This window comes from Phoca vitulina, unplaced genomic scaffold, assembly GCF_004348235.1.
Source record: "Phoca vitulina isolate PV1807 unplaced genomic scaffold, GSC_HSeal_1.0 scaffold9, whole genome shotgun sequence".
Classification (NCBI taxonomy): domain Eukaryota; kingdom Metazoa; phylum Chordata; class Mammalia; order Carnivora; family Phocidae; genus Phoca; species Phoca vitulina.
Genome location: NW_022589712.1, coordinates 53,754,622 through 53,776,510, shown reverse-complemented (window position 1 = coordinate 53,776,510; position 21,889 = coordinate 53,754,622). Strand labels below are relative to the sequence as shown.

The 21,889-nt window shown below is 38.2% G+C and overlaps 1 protein-coding gene across 3 annotated transcripts in view; it reads right to left on the bottom strand.

Moving 5' to 3' along the window:
- Positions 1-21,889, bottom strand: part of ATG5 (autophagy related 5) — a 131,169-nt gene that overhangs the window by 38,677 nt on the left and 70,603 nt on the right. For 2 of the 3 annotated variants that reach the window (XM_032408147.1, XM_032408148.1), the window contains one exon: positions 20,305-20,399. In XM_032408147.1, coding sequence (XP_032264038.1) covers positions 20,305-20,399 — 95 coding nt within the window. The remainder of the gene's footprint in view (positions 1-20,304; positions 20,400-21,889) is intronic. The other variant, XM_032408151.1, reaches the window with a different exon arrangement.

Below are 21,889 nucleotides of genomic sequence, written 5' to 3'. Positions count from 1 at the left end.
CATCAATAACATAGTAACAGCAAATAATATGCAAATTATCTACTATGTATCAAGCAGAATACTGTATTAAAAGTAATACATTTAATCTTCACAACTCTGAGATTATTATCCCTACTTTACAGATAATAAAATTGAGGTCCAGAGATGTGAGATGAAATGCCCCAAATCACACAGCTGAGATATAAACTTAATAAAACTGCCTAACTGAAAATTCTCCATCTTAATGTTACAAATTCAATTCTTTCAAAGTTATTTATCAGGGCGCCTGGGTGGCTCAGTTGGTTAAGCGACTGCCTTCGGCTCAGGTCATGATCCTGGAGTCCCTGGATCGAGTCCCGCATCGGGCTCCCTGCTCGGCAGGGAGTCTGCTTCTCCCTCTGACCCTCCCGACCCTCCCCCCTCTCATGTGCTCTCTCTCTCTCAGTCTCTCTCAAATAAATAAATAAAAATCTTTAAAATAAAAAAAAAAGTTATTTATCAGAAAATCTATATGGGAAATTTCCGAAATAATAAAAAATGTACAACTTTACAAAAAATAATCATTTACAGCAATATTCATGCTCAAGCAATATACTGGGTTAAAATTTTTGTATTTAGAAATAATTAGGAAGAACAGATCTCTTTTAAAAAATAAACCTTAGAAAACTCTTCAGTCTTTACTCTCTTCCCCAAATCACTTTCCCAAATTTCTACAAAATCCACCTATCTAAATTTAATGGTTATGAAAGGGCACCTGGGTGGCTCAGTCAGTTAAGTGTCTGACTCTTGATTTTGGTTCAGGTCATAATCTCAGGGGATCAAGCCCCACATGGGGCTCCGGGATCTGTGCTCAGCGCAGAGACTGCTTCATCTCCCTCTCCCTCTGCCGCACCCCGCCCTCTCTTAAAAAAAAAAAAATTATTAAGTGGTCATGTCCCCAATAATGGTAGAATAAGGATCTCAAATATCATCTTCTCCATAAAAGTAACAAGAACACTGACAAAAACTGTCAAAAATCTGAACAGATCTGTAACAAATAAGAGAATGAATTAGTAATTTTAAAATCTTCCCACAAAGAAACACACAGGACATATGGCTTCAAGGGTGATTTCCACCAATTATTTAAAGATTTAACACCAATCCTTCACAATCTCTTCCAAAAACTTAAAGAGGGAACACTTCCAAACTCATTCTATGAGGCCATTATTACCCTGACGTCAAAACCAAAGACATTACAATGTAAGAATACTAGAGACTAATAATCCTTATGAATATAAAATTCTCAACAAAATTCTCTATATTCTAAGAATATAGAATTCTCTACAAAATTCTCAACAAAAACTAGCAAACCAAATCCAGTTACATGTTATATACCATGACCAAATGGGATCTATCCCAGGAATATGAGGGTGGTTCAACAAAGAAACTACATACAGAAAAAATATTTGACAAAAATCCAACCCTTTAATGATAAAAATACTCAATAAAATAGGAAAAGTAGGGAACTCAATCTTTTAAAAGGCACCTAAGAGAAACTTACAGGCTAACATCATACTGCAAGTGAAAGATTGTAAGCTTTCCCCAAGATCAAGAATAAGACAAGGATGTTCAGTTTTGCCATTTCTATTTTGACACTATACTGGGAATTCTAGTCAGGGAAACCAGGCAAGAAAAATAAAGAGCTTTAAAATTGAAAAGGAAGAAGTAAAACTCTCTCTTTTTGTAGTGACATGATCTCCTAACAAAGAACATTCTAAGGAATCAGAAAAAAACTATTACAGGTAATAAACAAGTTCAATGAGGCTGCAGGATATACGATCAATATACAAAAGTCAGTATTATTGGGGCGCCTGGGTGGCTCAGTCAGTTAAGCATCCGACTCTTGATTTTGGCTCAGGTCATGATCTCATGGTAGTGGGACTGAGCCCCGTGTCGTGCTCCCCACTTGGCACAGAGTCTGCTTGTCCCTCTCCCTCTGCTCCTCCCCCAACTTGAACTCTTTCTCTCTCAAATAAATGCATAAATAAAATCTTTTAAAAAAATCAATATTTTATATACACTAACAATGAATAATCTAAAAATGATAAAAAAACAATTGGATCAAAAGATACATAGGAATAAATTTAACAAAAAAAGTATGAGATTTATATACTGTAGACTACAAAACCTTGCTGAAACAAACTGAAGACCTAAATAAATGGAAAGAAGTCCTGTGTTCAAGGATTGAGATTTAATATTGTTTGTTAAGACAGCAATACTCCACAAACTGATCTACATATTCAATACAGTTCCTATCAAAGTCCCACATTCCTTTCTTGCAGAAAATGATGAGTTGATCCTAGAATTCATATGGAAATGTAAAAGATCCAGGACGGCCAAAATAATTCTGAAAAACTGAACAAAGAGGACTCATGTTTCTCAATTTCAAAACTTACTACAAAACTACAGAATTCAAGACAGCGTGGTAATGGCACAGGTTAGATATCAGTGGAACAGAAAGGAGAGTCTACATATAAAAACCATACATTTGTGGACAATTCATTTTCAACAAGACTGCCAAGATAATCCAATGAGGAAAAGAGAATTCTTTTCAACAAATCATGCTGGAAGAACCAGAACATCCATGTACAAAAGAATGAAGCTGGACCCCTTATCCCATACTATGTACCAACATTAATTCAAAATGGATCAAAGATCTAAATGGAGGAACTAAAACTATAACACTTTAGAAGAAAACATAGGAAGAAATCTTGAAGATTTCTACAGGAAATCACCTTGTATTAGGCAATGGTTTCTTAGATATACAACAACATAAAAGCATCAGAAACCAAAGAAAAAATGAACTGGATTTCATCAAAATTAAAACCTTTTGTGTTTCAAAGATACTGCCATGAAAGTAAAAAGACAATCCACAGAATGGAAGAAAATATCTGTAAAGCACGTATCTAGTAAAGGTCTAGTATCCAGAATATATAAAGAACTCTTATAAATCAACAATGAAAAAACAACCTAATTTAAAAATGAGCCAAGGATTGATTGTTTTTTATTAATTCTATTTTATTATGTTATGTTAGTGACCATACATTACATCATTAGTTTTTGATGTAGTGTTCCATGATTCATTGTTTGCGTGTAACACCCAGTGCTCCATGCAATATGTGCCCTCCTTAATACCCATCACTGGGCTAATCCATGCCCCCACCTCCCTCCCCTCTAAAACCCTCAGTTTGTTTCTCAGAGTCCAGAGTCTCTCATGGTTCCTCTCCCCCTCCGACCCCCCCCTTCATTTTTCCCTTCCTACTATTTTTTTTTTAAACATATAATGTATTATTTGTTTCAGAGGTACAGGTCTGCGATTCATCAGTCTTACACAATTCACAGCACTCACCATAGCACATACTCTCCCCAATGTCCATCACCCAGCTACCCCATCCCTCCCACACCCCACCACTCCAGCAACCCTCAGTTTGTTTCCTGAGATTAAGAGTCTCTTATGGTTTGTCTCCCTCTTTGGTTTCATCTTGTTTCATTTTTTTCCTCCTTTCCCCTATGATCCTCTGTCTTGTTTCTTAAATTCCTCATGTCAGTGAGATCATATGATACTTGTCTTTCTCTGACTTATTTCGCTTAGCATAATACCCTCTAGTTCCATCCACGTTGTTGCAAATGGCAAGATTTCGTTGTTTTTGATGGCTGCATAATATTCCATTGTATATACATACCACATCTTCTTTATCCATTCATCTGTAGATGGACATCTTGGCTCTTTCCATAGTTTGGCTATTATGGACATTGCTGCTATAAACATTGGGGTGCATGTACCCCTTCGGATCACTACATTTATATCTTTGGGGTAAATACCCAGTAGTGCAATTGCTGGGTCATAGGGTAGCTCTATTTTCAACTTTTTGAGGAACCTCCATACCGTTTTCCAGAGTGGCTGCACCAGCTTGCATTCCCACTAACAGTGTAGGAGGGTTCCCCTTTCTCTGCATCCTCACCAACATCTGTTGTTTCCTGACTTATTTTAGCCATTCTGACTGGTGTGAGGTGGTATCTCATTGTGGTTTTGATTTATATTTCCCTGATGCCGAGTGATGTTGAGCACTTTTTCATGTGTCTGTTGGCCATTTGGATGTCTTCTTTGGAGAAATGTCTGTTCATGTCTTCTGCCCATTTCTTGGTTGGATGATTTGTTCTTTGGGTGTTGAGGTTGATAAGTTCTTTATAGATTTTGGATACTAGCCCTTTATCTGATATGTCATTTGCAAATATCTTCTCCCATTCTGTCGGTTGTCTTTTGGTTTTGTTGACTGTTTTTGCTGTGCAAAAGCTTTTTATCTTGATGAAGTCCCAATAGTTCATTTTTGCCTTTGTTTCCTTTGCCTTTGGAGATGTGTCTAGCAAGAATTTGCTGCGGCTGAGGTCAGAGAGGTTACTGTCTGTGTTCTCCTTTAGGATTTTGACGGATTCCTGTCTCACATTTAGGTCTTTCATCCATTTTGAGTCTATCCATTTCTAATTTAAAAATCTAAAAGGAAATTCACTTGATCTGATAAAGGCTATGTATCATTCTAAATGATGAAATATATTTTTTAAAGATTTTATTTATTTGGGAGAGAGAGACAGTGAGAGAGAGCACAAGCGGGTAAGAGAGGGAGAAGCAGGCTCCCCGCAAGCAGGGAGCCCGATGCGGGGCTTGATCCCAGGACCCAGGGATCATGACTTGAGCCGAAGGTGGACACTTAATCAACTAAACCACCCAGGCCCCTCCAAATGATGAAATATTAAAACCATATCAATGAATACCAGAAACCAAGCAGAAATGTCTGCTAGGACCATTATTGTTCAATAGTGTCTTAGCAATGTAATACTAGCAATACAATGAATCAAGAAAAACAAATGGTTGATAGAAAATAGTGGGGAGAGGTGTTTTTTGTTTTTGCTTTTTTTGGCTGATGCCATAAAACAATATGTAGAAATGGAAATGAAAGAAAGAAAGATAACACCTACAAAACACCTGAAATAAATTAAAAAGGAAAGTACAGGGCCTATCTGAAGACTTAAAAACATAAGAAGGTTAATTCTACCAAAATTAAAAATAGAAATTTAATGTATTTCCACTTATAAATGAACAAGAGGCTATGGGGAGTTGATAAAATTATTTTAAAAGTCATGTGAAAAAATTAATGACAAAATAAACATGAAAAGTATTAAAAAAAAAAAAAAAAAAAAGGTAAGGGGTGAATTTACCCAGCAGGTATCAGAGGACTAAGTAAAATCAAATAAAAATAATATGGACTTAAGAATAAACAAATATACCAATAGAACAAAACAGCGAATCCAAAAACAGATCCCAGTAGTCAAAATATTTTAATGTAAAACAGAGGTGGCATTTTTATCTAGTAAGAAAAGGATAGTTTGTATCAGGAGTCAATACACTATGGCCTGCAAGCCAAATTGTGCCCTACTCCTGTTTTTGTAAATAAAGTTTTACTGGAACACAGCCATGTCCATCATCTGCAAATTGTCTGTGGCTGCTTTCAGGCTACAGAGTTATACAGGTGCAACAGAGACCATCGGGTCTGCAAAGTAGAAAATATTTACTATCTGGCTCTTCAAAGTTTACCAGACCCCAGTTTATTTAATAAATGATCTTATTACAATAAGCCAGCAGATGGAAGGAAAAAAAGATGTACCCCTATATTTCACACAGTACATAAAAATAAATTCTAGATGAATTAAAGATATACATATATAAGAAACATCTATCTTACAAGAGAAGCTAGGTCAGATAATGATGTACACAACCTGCAGATGTACAGGGAGGGGCTACTTAACAAAAAAATACATGTACTACTAATTTAAAAAAAGATGTAACTGGCTATCTTTCATCTAAAAATATTATTAAAAACAAACAAAAACCAAAAAACAAAATAGTAAGTGCTGGTGATGATGTAGAGAAATTGGAACTCTTGTGCACTATTAGTAGGAATGTAAAATGGTGAAGCTGCTATGGAAAACAGTATCCTGTTTGGATGGCAGCTCCTCAAAACTTAAAAAACAGAAGTAACCATATGATCCAGCAATTCCACTTGAGTATATATACCCAAAAGAACAGAAAGCAGAGTCTCAAAGATACCCACACACCTATTGTGATGGTAGATTTTCTGTGTCAATTTGGTTGGGCTGTGGGGCCCAGATAAATACAGTTAAATATATATTACAAATTACTCAGTATTTCTTTTTGAAATGACTGAAAAACAAAATTAAAGGCAAAAGGTTTACCACCCATTACGTCCCTGCTCTTTTTCTCTGGCCTCTTCTGTTATATGTTACTGCAAGATATCAACTAAAATGGAAAACACTGGAAGAAAACAATCTCAATTTCTCACCCAAACTGCCACAACCCTGGAGGAGGAGGAACCCTAACAAACACCACCATAATTTGCCACAGAGTTCTATTGTTCTCACTTTTCAAAATTCATAAATCAGCATTTCTGAAAACAATCTAAAATTCTGACTCCTTCTTCAGTCTAGGAAGTGCCAAGTTAATCTCTGACATCATTTAACTGATAAACAACTTCCAAAAACAACTAAGAATCATGTTAACTTTCTTAGAAAACAAGTACTATTTATCAGCTTAAAACTAAAACTAATACCGTTAGGTTGTTTCTAAGAGGATTCTCTGAATTTATTTATAACCTCTAGAATAACATACAGAACAAAGTAGATGATTAAGTAATCTTTATTGAATAAATACGAACGGATATTCAGATTACTAAAAATCTTCAGAGGATAAAAAGAAAACTTAATATGGTCTAACCCTTTCGTTTGCAACCTTATTTTCCCCCAACTCTGGGCTCAAGACTTACAATGTCCCCTCTGCCTACAAAGCTCTTCTCATCACTCTTTGCCTTCCTTAATTCCACCCATCCATCAACTCTTCAAGAGACATTACACTTCATCAACAAAGCCTTCTCTGCCCTCCCAAACTAGATCAAATTCTCCGTAGAGGATTTAGGCTTCTGTTGTATTATATACCTCTGCTCCACAGCACCAATCATTCATAGTGGTGATTTTACATTTGTTTGTATACTTACTTGATTAGTTTCTTTCCACCTTTGAACTACAAGCTCTATAAAGGCTGATGTATAATATTAATCAACATTTGTATCTCCCATACTGTGCTAGCACAGAGCATGGGATGCAAATATCTATGAGTCAATGAACTCGTTGAATGAATGAATGAATAAAATAAACTTCTCTTACACGAAGTATATTGGCAGCATAACATTTATGAATCCATTGCTTCTTCAAAGACATAACAAAATGTGTCTAATTTTCACTCTACAACCTAAATACCAATGCCTGAGGACTTCATGGTCACTTTACAAATCTTTTTAACAGATATCCTCATTCACCATCTGTTTACATGTGCTATTCTAAATAACATTTAGGTTACATTTCTGAAACACTTTCTGCCATCAACCTCATCTCTAGAATACCAGCTAATATGAAGCACCTGGATTTCAGGAACACAGACCCGAAACTCATACACCAAACTAAACTGTTATGTAAATGACAGAAATGACACATTTTGGTCCATAATCGATCTCTAGACTACTTTTGTACCTATTTTACTTGTACCACTAAAAAGTCTGTCACTAGATTATAGTCATTTTGAGCCCATACAATCAAACTACAGATGAAAAACAACTGAAGTTTTCCAACAATCTGAACACAAGGCAGCCTTTAGAGAGTCTTGCCAGTTAGAGGTCTTCAAGGTTTCTGTCAATTTATTCGGTCAAGGTGGACTTCACTTTATATGATAAGTATGTCCTGAAAATTCTGTAAACTTAATTATACTTTCTAAGTCTTACCTAGGTCTGATTTCTAGTTCTTTCACATTTCATTTGTGTGCCCCTGAGTCAATAACTTAAAATCCCTCAGCTTCAGCCTCCTCACAGGTAAAATCAGACAATGATCCCCACTTCATATCGTGGTTCCGAGGCTTCAAAAGATGTAGTGAGCCAGACTCAAGGATGCTCAGTGCCCCTTCCTTTTCATACCCCTTGCTACACAGGAATTTTATTATGATTCTGCAAAGAAAAATATTTTAGTAAAAGTGGTGTCTTTCATTTATCTTAATAGACCTAGATTTTCAGGTTCTGCTTAAATTTATTATTAATTTAAGGTCTCAAATAGCACAGATTTATATCTAGTATGTTAAAGAAATGAAAGGTTCAGATTCATCAAAATATTGCATAAGTAAAAGCTACACTGAATGGAATATCCTAACCATACAAACGAATCTGCTATAAAGGAGTCAGCAAAAGAAACCTGCATTACCCTTTAGACCATATAATTACAAGAAAACAAAGCAGAGCCCATCTTTCTTTGCTCAAGGCATGAATGAAGATTCAAAAATACAAAATAGACAAATGGAAAAAGCCAAGAATGGCAAAAGAAAGGAAATGGGCAAAAACTAAGACTTCTAAATTTTTATATTCACATCGCTTCTCGGCCTTTTGGCTAAGATCAAGTGTAAATTTTTATATTCACTTACAAACCTTACTCCTAAAATTTTAATCAAATTCAAGTAAGAACCTAGCTGGAAAGGCATAAAGATAACAGGAAAGTTGGCTCCTCCTGTTTGAGGAAAAACTACCAACTTCTTGGCACAGGAAAGATCAGGCAGCAAGCTCTTTCCTAACAGAGTCCCCACCTGGCAGCCATGTTTTGTCAAGCACATTTTAAGAATTCTCTAGCTTCCCACTTTCGATCTAATTATAGAACTTTATAAAACCATTTTTTCTCTCTCTCACACACATTCTCTTTCTTTTCCCTCCCCCCTCACATTCTCTCTCTAAATCCCTCCTCTGTTGTGATACCACAAAGAGAGGTATGAATACATCTGACAATTTTTCCCTGAACATATTGATAAATATTAAAAGAACACCTCCACTCTGTACATCTGTACATCTGCACCATGATTCTAACAATAATAACCCCTACAGAATAAGTAACGACAGTATGATATACCTTCCCTATAGGAGCTTAAAATATTCACAGTATAAAAACTATAGTAAAGTATATATGCCAGAACCTGCCTATCCAAGTAAGTACTAGGAGGTATATAGCTCAGAATAGTTTTGAAACTCCTCTTTGGGGAACGTCTTTAGAGTTTGTGTTATATTTTATTCCACAAATAAGCTATTTTGCTAGGATCCGGGAATGCATTATAGTACATTACTATGGAACTCATGGTACAACAGAATAGCCCCAAATCAACTACTGATGACAGATGGAATGATTTAATGAATTAACAAATATTCACAAATGCCTATTACATGTCAGGCTCTTTGCTAGACCCTGGACAGACAGCATGAACAAAACAATTACCCTGCCTTCATGAAAAAGATAAACCACCTTCATTTTTAGAAGTGATTAAAAGTCATAAAGCACTGTAAAGGAAATGTTTGTTGTAAAAACAATACATTTGCTCTGAAGTCAGGAGTTTAAAAAAAATAAGAGTGTCACTGATAGAATTATATAAACCTGTAATATGGCTTCTTTGAAGAAAAACTTTAACCAGATATATAAATTCACACAGTCATGCCCCTTTCGTTTTATGGATGAGGAAACAAAGGCCCAGCCAGGCGGAGTAACCTGCTGTGGATGCACAGCTTGTCAGTGTCAGACCTCCCACAGAGCTGTGGAGGCCCTCCCTTCTAGTTCAGTGCTCTTTCTAGGAAACACAACTTTTTTTTTTCAAGGACAAGTACTTTAGCCTTTACGTCTCCAACATTTTCCAACCTTCTGAGCTCAATGAGGTTTACATGTAGTCACAAACTGTCAGACTAGGAAACAGAAGCAGAAAAAGGTCAAAACAATTTTCTACCAAGTGAATAAAACAAAATTGTGATATGGACACTATTGTACACTGTTTTTTTTTTTTTAATTTTATTATGTTATGTTAGTCACCATACAATACATCATTGGTTTTTGATGTGGTGATCCACGATCCATTGTTTTCGTATAACACCCAGTGCTCCATGCAGTATGTGCCCTCCTTAATACCCACCACCGGGCTAACCAATCCCCCCTCCCCTCTAAAACCCTGTTTGTTTCTCAGAGTCCATAGTCTCTCATGGTTCATCTCTCCCTCCAATTCCCCCCCCCCATTTTTCCCTTCCTTCTCCAAATGTCCTCCATGTTATTCCTTATGTTCCACAAATAAGTGAAACCATATGATAATTGACTTTCTCTGCTTGACTTATTTCACTTGGCATAATCTCCTCCAGTCCCATCCATGTTGATGTATAAGTTGGGTATTCATCTTTTCTGATGGCTGAGTAATATTCCATTGTATATACGGACCACGTCTTCTTTATCCATTCATCTGTTGAAGGGCATCTCAGCTCTTTCCACAGTTTGGCTATTGTGGACATTGCTGCTATGAACACTGGGGTGCATATGGCCCTTCTTTTCACTACATCTGTGTCTTTGGGGTAAATACCCAGGAGTGCAATTGCTGGGTCATAGGGTAGCTCTATTTTTAAATTTTTGAGGCACCTCCACAGTTTTCCAAAGTGGCTGTACCAACTTGCATTCCCACCAACAGTGTAAGAGGGTTCCCCTTTCTCCACAACCTCTCCAACATTTGTTGTTTCCTTCCCTGTCCATTTTTGCCATTCTAACTGGTGTAAGGTGGTATCTCAGTGTGGTTTTGATTTGGATTTCCCTGATGGCTAATGATGATGAACATTTTTTCATGTGTCTGTTAACCATTTGTATGTCTTCTTCAGAGAAGTGTCTTTTCATCTCTTCTGCCCACTTTTTGACTTGATTATTTGTTTTTTGGGTGTTGAGTTTGAGAAGTTCTTTATAGATTTTGGATACCAGCCCTTTATCTGTAGTGTCATTTGCAAATATCTTCTCCCATTCTGTGGGTTGTCTCTCTGTTTTGCTGACTGTTTCCTTTGCTGTGCAGAAGATTGTTATCTTGATGAAGTCCCAAAAGTTCATTTTTGCTTTTGTTTCACTAACTTTTGGAGATGTATCTTGAAAGAAGTTGCTGTGGGCGATGTCAAAGAGGTTACTGCCTATGTTCTCTTCTAGGATTTTGATGGATTCCTGTCTCACATTGAGGTCTTTCATCCACTTTGAGTTTATCTTTGTGAATGGTGTTAGAGAATGGTCAAGTTTCATTCTTCTGCATGTGGCTGTCCAATTTTCCCAGTACCATTTATTGAAGAGACTGTCTTTTTTCCATTGCATGTTTTTTCCTGCTTTGTCAAAGATTATTTGACCATAGAGTTGAGGGTCCATATCTGGGTTCTCTATTCTGTTCCATTGGTCTATATGTCTGTTTTTGTGCCAGTACCATGCTGTCTTGGTGATCACAGCTTTGTAATATAGCTTGAAATCGGGCAACGTGACGCCCCCAACTTTTTCAACGTTTCCTTGGTGACTCGGGGTCTTTTCTGATTCCATACAAATTTTAGGATTGTTTGTTCCGGCACTTTGAAAAATGTCATTGGAATTTTGATCGGGATGGCATTGAAGGTATAGATTGCTCTGGGTAGCACAGACATTTTAACAATATTTATTCTTCCGATCCATGAGCATGGAATATTTTTCCATCTTTTTGTGTCTTCTTCAATTTTTTTCATGAGTGTTTTGTAGTTCCTAGAGTATAGATCCTTTACCTCTTTGGTTAGGTTTATTCCGAGGTATCTTATGGTTTTTGGTGCTATTTTAAATGGAATCGTTTCTCTAATTTCTCTCTCTACAGTTGCGTTGTTAGTGTATAAGAAAGCAACTGATTTCTGTGCACTGATTTTGTATCCTGCCACATTACTGAATTGCTGCATGAGTGTAGTAATTTGGGGGTGGAGTCTTTTGGGTTTTCCACATAAAGTATCATGTCGTCTGCGAAAAGAGAGAGATTGACTTCTTCTTTGCCAATTTGAATACCTTTTATTTCTTTTTGTTGTCTGATTGCTGTTGCTAGGACTTCTAGTACTATGTTGAACAACAGTGGTGAGAGTGGGCATCCTTGATGTGTTCCTGATCTTAAGGGAAAGGCTCTCAGCTTTTCCCCATTGAGGATGATATTCGCTGTGGGTTTTTCCTAGATGGATTTTATGAACGTAAGGAATGTTCCCTCTATCCCTATACTCTGGAGAGTTTTAATCAGGAAAGGATGTTGTATTTTGTCAAATGCTTTTTCTGCATCAATTGAGAGGACCATATGGTTCTTCTCCCTCCTCTTATTAATGTGTTCTATCACACTGATTGATTTGCATACGCTGAACCACCCTTGCATCCCGGGGATAAATCCCACTTGATCATGGTGGATGATCCTTTTAATGTATTGTTGGATCCTATTAGCTAGGATTTTGTTGAGGATTTTGGAATCCATATTCATCAGGGATATCGGTCTGAAATTCTCCTTTTTGATGGGGTCTTTGCCTGGTTTGGGGATTAAGGTAATGCTGGCCTCATAGAATGAGTTTGGAAGTTTTCCTTCTGTTTCTATTTTTTGAAACAGCTTCAGTAGAATAGGTATTATTTCTTCTTTGAATGTTTGGTAGAATCCCCCAGGGAATCCATCAGGCCCTGGACTCTTGTTTTTTGGGAGGTTTTTGATCACTGCTTCAATCTCGTTACTGGTTATTGGCCTATTGAGGTTATTCATTTCTTCCTGTTTCAGTCTTGGCAGCTTATAGGTTTCCAGGAAGGCCTCCATTTCATCCAGATTGCTCAGTTTATTGGCATATAGTTGTTAATAATAATTCTAATAATTGTTTCTATTTCCTTGGTGTTAGTCGTGATCTCTCCCCTTTCATTCATAATTTTATTAATTTGGGTCCTTTCTCTTTTCTTTTGGATAAGTCTGGCCAGTGGTTTATCGATCTTATTAATTCTTTCAAAGAACCAACTTCTAGTTTCGTTGATCTGATCTACTGTGTTTCTGGTTTCTAATTCATTGATTTCTGCTCTAATTTTAATTATTTCTCTTCTAATGCATGGCTTAGGCGTCGTTTGTTGCTTTTTCTCTAGTTCTTTAAGGTGTAGAGTTAGTTGGTGAATTTGGGATTTTTCTATTTTTTTGAGTGAGGCTTGGATGGCTATGTATTTCCCCCTTAGGACCGCCTTTGCAGTATCCCATAGGTTTTGGACCGATGTGTTTTCGTTCTCATTGATTTCCATGAATTGTTTAAGTTCTTCTTTGATTTCTTGGTTGACCCAAACATTCTTGAGCAGAGTGGTCTTTAGCTTCCAAGTGTTTGAATTTCTGCCAAATTTTTTCTTGTGATTGAGTTCCAGTTTTAGAGCATTGTGGTCTGAGAATATGCAGGGAATAATCTCAGTCTTTTGGTATCGGTTGAGACCTGATTTGTGACCCAGTATATGGTCTATTCTGGAGAAAGTTCCATGTACGCTCAAGAAGAATGAGTATTCTGTTGTTTTAGGGTGGAATGTTCTGTAAATATCTATGAGGTCCATCTGGTCCAATGTATCATTCAAAGCTCTTGTTTCCTTGTTGATTTTCTGCTTAGATGATCTGTCCATTGCTGAGAGTGGAGTATTGAGGTCTCCTACAATTAACGTTTTGTTATCAATAGGACTCTTTATTTTGGTTAACAGTTGGCTTATATAGATGGCTGCTCCCATGTTGGGGGCATAGACACTTACAATTGTTAGATCTTCTTGTTGGATAGACCCTTTAAGAATGATATAGTGTCCTTCTGTGTCTCTTATTACAGACCTTAGTTTAAAATCTAATTTGTCTGATACAAGAATTGCTACCCCAGGTTTCTTTTGAGGTCCGCTGGCATGGAAGATGGATCTCCATCCCTTCACTTTCAGTCTGGATGTATCTTTAGGTTCAAAATGAGTCTCTTGTAGACAGCATATGGATGGGTCCTGTCTTTTTATCCAGTCTGCAACCCTGTGCCGTTTTATGGGAGCATTTAGGCTATTCACGTTGAGAGTGATTATTGAAAGATATGAATTAATTGTCATCATGTTGCCTGTGAAGATGTTGTTTTTATAGATTGTCCCTGTAAATTTCTGTTGTAGATCACTCTTGGGGTCTTTCTCCTTTTATAGAACCCCCCTTAATATTTCTTGCAGGGCCAGCTTAGTGGTCACATATTCTTTCAGTTTCTGCCGGTCATGGAAGCTCTGCATCTCTCTATTCATTCTATCTGACAGCCTTGCCGGATAAAGTATTCTTGGCTGCATGTTTTTCTCGTTTAGTACCCTGAATATGTCTTGCCAGGCCTTTCTGGCTTGCCAGGTCTCTGTGGATAGGTCTGACGTTATTCTGATGTTCCTCCCTCTGTACGTAAGGAATCTCTTCCCCCTAACTGCCCTTAGGATGGTTTCCTTGGTTCTAAGATTTGCAAGTTTTACTATTACATGCCGGGGTGTTGGCCTGTTTCCTTGATCTTGGGAGGGGTCCTCTCTGCCTTTAGGATGCGAATGTTTGTTTCATTCCCCAGATTAGGGAAGCTCTCAGCTACGATTTGCTCAAATACATCTTCTGGCCCTCTCTCTCTCTCCACTCCCTCTGGGATTCCAATTCTTCTGACATTGGGATGCTTCATGGTGTCACTTATTTCTCGGATTCTATTTTCATGGATTCTGAGTTGTTTTTCCCTGGCCTCCTCTCTTCCCTTTTTATCTATTATATTGTCTTCCAGGTCACTTATTCGCTCTTCTGCCTCACTTACCCTAGCTGTTAGATTATCTAGATTGGATTGGATCTCATTGATAGCATTTTTAAGTTCTGCCAATTCACCTTTCATTTCTGCCCTTAGAGACTCTATGTTGCCATTAATTGATTTCTCCATTCTAGCCATCGTCTTCACAATTGCTAGCCTGAATTCCATCTCCGACATCTTGGTTATATCTGCATCCATTTGTAAATCTGCAGCATAAGTCATAATCTCTGAGTCTTTTCCATTTTGGGGGTTCCTCCTCCTAGTCATTCTGTTGATGGGTGTTTGAGGGAATGTATAGAGTCCAAATTATTGACCAGAACCCAAGCAAGATGCACCTGTTTTCTTGGGACCTTAGGGTTGCTGGCCTCTTGTTTTCCCAGCCTGTCTTCTGCGGGAGCCGCGCTGTTACTCAGGCAACCTTGTTTGGGCGGAGTTGCCCTGCCCCCCTGTGGCGGGGGATGGGCTCAGCGGGAATCAGTTTTTGGGGCTTTTGTTCTCTGGCGGCTTTCTCTGGCGGCTTTCCGCGTCTCTTCCGCGAGTCAGAGCAGAAGAGACCGTTTCCAACCCTCTGCCTCAGAGCAGAGAGACCCCAGTCTGTTCTTCAGTGAGCTCTCCAGGCCACACCGTCTCCGCTTCTGTCCGTGCTGCTATAAACTGCAGCGGCCTGGGTTGTGCGCCCCTCTGCAGCGCTCCCGGTCCTGCCTCCAGGTCGGAGCATGTCTCTGCCCCTTGTGCTTCTAAAACTGCCAGCCACTCCCAGTTCGCGCGCGCAACCCCACTGCTCCGGGTTTCCGACCCGGGGGCTGCAGTTTGCCCACACGACCCCGCCGCTCTGGGTTTCCACCCCGGGTGCTGCCCTAGAGTCCTTTCCCCACCGCTACCGGTCTGCGAGTCTGTGTCCCATCCGTAGCGCGTGAGGCTGTCACTCACCAGCAGTGTAGGATCCCCACGGCCAGGTACCCTCCCACTGCCATTCATCTGCCAGCAGAATCACGGCTCTCCGCTTCATACGTCAAAACCAACCAACTGTGATATTCTGTTTGTAGAGATCCAGATCTTCTTATATCTCAGGCTGGTTTCCTGGGTGCTCAGAGTGGTCTGGTAGATATCCAGCTCAATTCCGGGGACCAGGTGAAATAGGGTCCCCTACTCCTCCGCCATCTTTCCCCCCTCTCTGTACACTGCTTTTTCAACCCTTTGAACACTTCTAGCTCTTTTTCACTTTCTCCTGCTCTTCTCCCCTCATTTTAATTTTATTTATTTTTTCAAGATTTATTTATTTGAGAGAGAGAAAAAGAGAACACACATGCATGGTGGGGGGGGTAGAGGGAGAGGAAGAGAGAGAATCTCCAGCAGACTCCCTGCTGAGAATGGGGCCCGAGAAACATGGGGCTGGATCTCAGGACCCTGAGATCATGACCTGAGCTGAAATCAAGAGTCAGAGCTTAACCAACTGAGCCACCCATGTGCCCCTTGGTTAATTTTAAAAGTGTTTTGTTTTCTTAACTACTACAGTAGCACTCTCCTTTAAAGTCACCATACATTTAAATCCAAGGAAAACTGCTAGCTTTTTCAGTTTGGGATTATTTTTTTTGTTTTATTTTATTGTGTTATGTTAGTCACCATACATCATTAGTTTTTGATGTCGTGATCCACGATCCATTGTTTTTGTATAACACCCAGTGCTCCATGCAGTACGTGCCCTCCTTAATACCCATCACTGGGCTAACCCATCCCCCCACCCTCTCAGTTTGGGATTATTTAACTATAAAGTCTATTTTTAAGCTTTAACATTATATGAGCTGCAGTGACTTTTTTTTTTTTTTTTGATCTTTGGTGTTTTTAATACCCTATTAATTTAATACTTCAAATTAAGTAATTATGAAGTACTCACAGTATATGAAAGACTGTGCTAAATCCTACTACATAGATTTTTTTTTTTTTTAATCCAGCCTTGCCTTCAAAGATACCACTAGCATTCTGAGGGTATTATTGCATTCTGGACGCAGGCTATATCAAGAACTAACTTGGGCAAAGTGCCTGAATCCATCTAGATTGAGAGGTGACTTTCAAATTGTCAAGCCCCAGGAGGAGTGGGGTCAGGCCACCTGAGCCAATCCCACTTGTCCCCACCCAACCTCCCCTTCTAAGCTTGGCCCTAAAGTGGGCTGCTGCTTAAAAACCATTTCTGAGGGGGCCTGGCTGGCTCAGTCAGTAGAGCATGCAACTCTTGACCTCAAGGTCGTGAGTTCAAGCATCACACTGGGCACAGAGCTTACTTAGAAAAAAGTTTTTTTTTTAATTTTTAAAATCCACTCGGAAAACTTAAGGACTACTCTGAAATTCTATAACCTTTTATTGTTTTTAATACGTACCTTAACCACCAATATCCACATCAGTGATGGTGAAGAAGTAGACTCTCTCTACGGGGTTTATAGACTACATGAAGAATCCTATTCACTGTAGGTATTATACTTAGTCCATAAAATCTGGCTCCATTTTGGTTTTTCTCTGTGGAATAACTAAAAGCATATCACTAGTGAATCTAGCTCTGTAAAAGTTTCTCTTACAGAATGCCTAGGTGGTCAGTACAGAGGCATCTAATATGAGGTTATTTCTTCTCTCATACAACTAGGCTTCCTGCCATCTTTCTTTCTCACATCATTTTATGCAACTATAGGCACCATTCTATTTGCCCACTGTCAAAAAGAAGTTTTCCAAAACTGTTGCACCCCTCTCTTTTCAGCAGATGGCTTTATTACTCGTTACACAGAAAAGATTTATGCTTTCCCACATGAGTAGCAACAATTTTTCCCCTCCTATTCCTTAACAGTTCTCTGCAAACCTCTCATCTGCTGGGTTAACCTTCACTGTTAATCCCGATCCCCAAATGCTTTGCTCCACCAATTACTTTCCTTCTTATTTGATAAACACATTCTTCCATAAAATAACCTAAAAGTCTTTCCATCCTAGCCTTCCCATGCCTGAGAAAGTTTAGCTTTCCCTAATAACCTACTAGGTTTTCTCCTTATGTATAATGAAAAAAAAAATGTTATCACATTTCTTTTCCCTTGCTCTGGCTACAAGAATACTTGGGGTCAAATCTGCAGGTCAATTTTAATAAATCTGAGTATCTCACTCATTCATAGCTTATGTAATTTCATGCTGAGTTTCCATTTTTTATTTTCAGTAGTTTTGATTTTAAATTCTTTTCTGTTTTGTGATTATAAATTCTTGTAAATTACATCAGATGTTTCATGATATGTAGCTCTGACTTTAAATTCTTTTGTTTTCTAATTATTTGTGTTAATTGCCTCAGATTCTTCATAATACAAGATTATGTATAAATAAATAAGCTGTGGTATTTCCAAACCCACTGTATAATATCTGTGATTAACAAAGACTTGTGGAATTAAAAAAAGGAAGCAGAGAAGTGTGGCTAATTAGATCATCTGGTCTTATTCCAATAGGAATTTTTCTCATTTTATTTCTATTGTACATATTATGAATCCATGATTTAAAAATAATCTAGGGGTGCCTACGTGGCTCAGTCAGTTAAGTATCTGTCTTTGGCTTGGGTCATGATCCTGGAGTTCCAGGATTGAGCCCTGCACCTGGCTCCCTGCTCAGCAGGGAGTCTGCTTCTCCCTCTGTCCCTCACCCCACTCATGCTTGCTCTCTTTCTCTCTCTCTCTCTCTCTCTAATATATATATATATATATATAATCTTAAAAATAGTCTATCTACCATTATGTTAATGAAATCAATAACAAGATACCTTATTTAAATCAGAAACACTTTTCATTCTTTGAGTATACTGAGACTTTTGTTTACTTACTTTTAATTAAACAAACTGTTTTCCTCTTTAATACAGTTATATGATTGATGCCTCTATAAAAGACTTAAAAAATTGGGGCGCCTGGGTGGCTCAGTCGTTAAGTGGCTGCCTTCGGCTCAGGTCATGATCCCAGGGTCCTGGGATCGAGCCCCACGTCAGGCTCCCTGCTCAGCAGGGAGCCTGCTTCTCCCTCTCCCTCTACCTGCCGCTCTGCCTACTTGTGCTCTCTAACTCTCTGTTGAATAAATAAATAAAATCTTTAAAAAAAAAGATTTTAAAAATTACTATAGAGTCACTATGAGTAAAGACTGTGGGACACTGAAAACGGCTACAAGGGGAACTTATGACACAACCTCTCTGAGTTTGAATGGAAGTTCTGCTTGATTAGAGCCCATGTCTGTGATATTATGTTTCCAATTTCTATTCTCAACTGCTTTTTCTCTAGAGATAGTAAGTAACTTACTTTCTGGAATACCATTCACTCAACAAATATTTACAAAGTAGTTGCTATATGCAAAGCACCTAGAAATTTCATTTTATTTTATTTTAAGATTTTATTTATTTATTTGACAGAGAGAGACACAGCGAGAGAGGGAACGCAAGCAGGGGGAGTGGGAGAGGGAGAAGCAGGCTTCCCGCGGAGCAGGGAGCCTGATGCGGGGCTCGATCCCAGGACCCTGGCATCATGATCTGAGCCAAAGGCAAGACACTTAACAACTGAGCCACCCAGGCGCCCCGCACCTAGAAATTTTAAAGTACTCTACAGAAACAGAAGTTTCTTCACCCCATGAAAGTGTGCTATAAGGAGACTCTCCTTACCTATTTTGTTGTACAACACTAAAGACTCACCATTTAAAACAAATACATCAATTCCCCTCATCGGTGGTAGCTACATTTTACAAAGTCACTGCAAACCCTGAATTAGCAAATACTGAGCCACTGTTCCTGGAGGAAATATAGGGTTGGGTTACTGTGTGTCTCTGGTCACAAAATGTTCTTCAACTGACCAATACATAACCTTGTTTTATGTGTGTTTCTTTCTCTTTTAATTTATTTATTTTGAGAAAGAGAGAGAGAGCGCACACATGGAGGGGGGGGCGCAGAGGGTGAGGGAGAGAGAGAATCTTAAGCAGGCTCCACACCCAGCATGAAGCTGGACCAGGGCTTGATCTCACAACCCTGAGATCATGACCTGAGCCAATCAAGAGTCAGATGTTCAACCGACAGAGCCACCCAGGCGCCCCATATGTGCATTTCTTTTTAAAGACGGCACTTCAGCACTACTCTTGGGAACCATTTTAAACAACAAAATCATCAATAAAAAGCACAAAAGTGTAAAAAGCATAGCACTAAACAGGGAAAAGAAACTTGTTTATAGCAGGAGAACAGAAACAAGAAGGTACGTCATTGCTGAATATGTGAATGTTGGGTGAATCAAATTTTCTGTAGCTTTGCACACTTCCATGAGAGCGCTGCTGAGTACTGACTCTGGCTTACAAATAAATTTTAGAAAGCAAGCAAATCTGCAAATAAAGAATCCGCAAATAATGCGGATCAACTGTATATGAGTCAAATATTTCAGTGTAGTCTCTGACTTGATTGTCACCAAAAGATAAGCTCTGGAAAGCCCTAACAAATATCCTTCAGTTACTATGCAAATTTAAAGAGTTTTGGACTACACTACTTCAAGAAGTAAGATGTCTGAGGCATTCACAAGTTGGTATTGTTAAAAATGTTACTTCCTACCTGATATATTCTAAAAGGGATAAAACGAAATCCATTTTCTTCTGCAGGATATTCCATGAGTTTCCGGTTGATGGCCCAAAACTGGTCAAATCTGTCTGTAATGATAAATTATTTGTTATTAAAAATGAACATTATAATTTAAAACCTCACATGAAGAAATGAAAGTTGTTAAACATCCTCTTAGAAGTTTCTGAAAAAGCATCATTTATATATTATTTTTTAAACTTATCTTTCCATAACTAAACAAAAAGCAAAATATAAATTTTTCTACATTATTGCTTCCTCTTCCTAGATATTTGCATAGACATTTCATCTCATAAGAGAAACCCTGAACAGATGACTACTTGTGTCATCAAGGCAAAAAACATCAGATAGGGATGAACGTCTAGATTCTCTATCCTATTGCTACTGTCTAAACAATAAAAGGACAGCTTCAAGTGATCTAAGTCTTAACCAGAACTTATTTAAAGAAACAAAATCAAAACACCAAACACAATAAACATTAAACAGTAAAAAAGACAAAATTACAGGAAAGGGTTTGAAGGAAATGTGGAACTGACACTTAAGCATTAACTGTCGATTGCAGCTTAATCTCAGTGATTAACTCCTTTTTAAGTTTTTCGGGCTCAATTTAAAAAAAAACCACTTTACTGAGATATAATTCACATATCATAAAATTCACCCTTTTCTTTTGTTTTTAAATTCACCCTTTTAAAGTGTACAACTCAGTGTTTTTTAGCATATTCAGAGCTGAACAACCACTGGCAGTATCTAATATCAGAACATTTTCATCCTCCCAAAAAGAAACCCATACCCATTAATAGTTACCCATCTTTTCCTCTCTTCCTATCCCCCTAGAAATCACTAATCTTTATTCCAGACATTTCGTATAAATGGAATAATACAATATGTGACTTTTGTATCTGTTTTTTTCCCTTAGCTTGTTTTCAAGGTCCATTCAAGTTGTAGCATGTCTCAGATTTCATTCATTTTTATGGACAAATATTATTTCATTGTATGGAGATAAATTTTTTTGTTTTGTTTACCCATTCATCAGTTCATGGAAATTTGGGTTGTTTCTACTTTTTGGCCATTATGAATAATGCTACTATAAACATTCACATATAAGCTTTTGTATTGGATGTGTATCTTCAATTTTCTTGGGTATAAACCTAGGAATGGAAATACTGATTTATATGATAACTGTTCAACTGCCATATGGTAACTATGTTTTCAGAAACTGCCAAACTGTTTTCCAAAGAGGCTGCATCATTTTACATTCCCACCAGCAATGTATGAGGGTTCCAATTTGTCCACATCCATGTCTACGCTTGTTACTGCATATCTTTTTTTTTTTTTTTTTAAGATTTACTTATTTAAGAAAGAGCATGCACAAGTGGGGCGGTGGGGGGGGAGGAAAAGAGAAAGAGAGGGGGAGAATCCTCAAGCAGACTCCCCACCAAGCGCAGAGACCAACATGGGGCTTGATCCCAGGACCCCAAGATCAGAACCTGAGCCAAAATCAAGAGTCAGTGGCTTCACTGACTGTGCCACCCAAGTGTCTCCCCACCCTTTTATTAGAGTC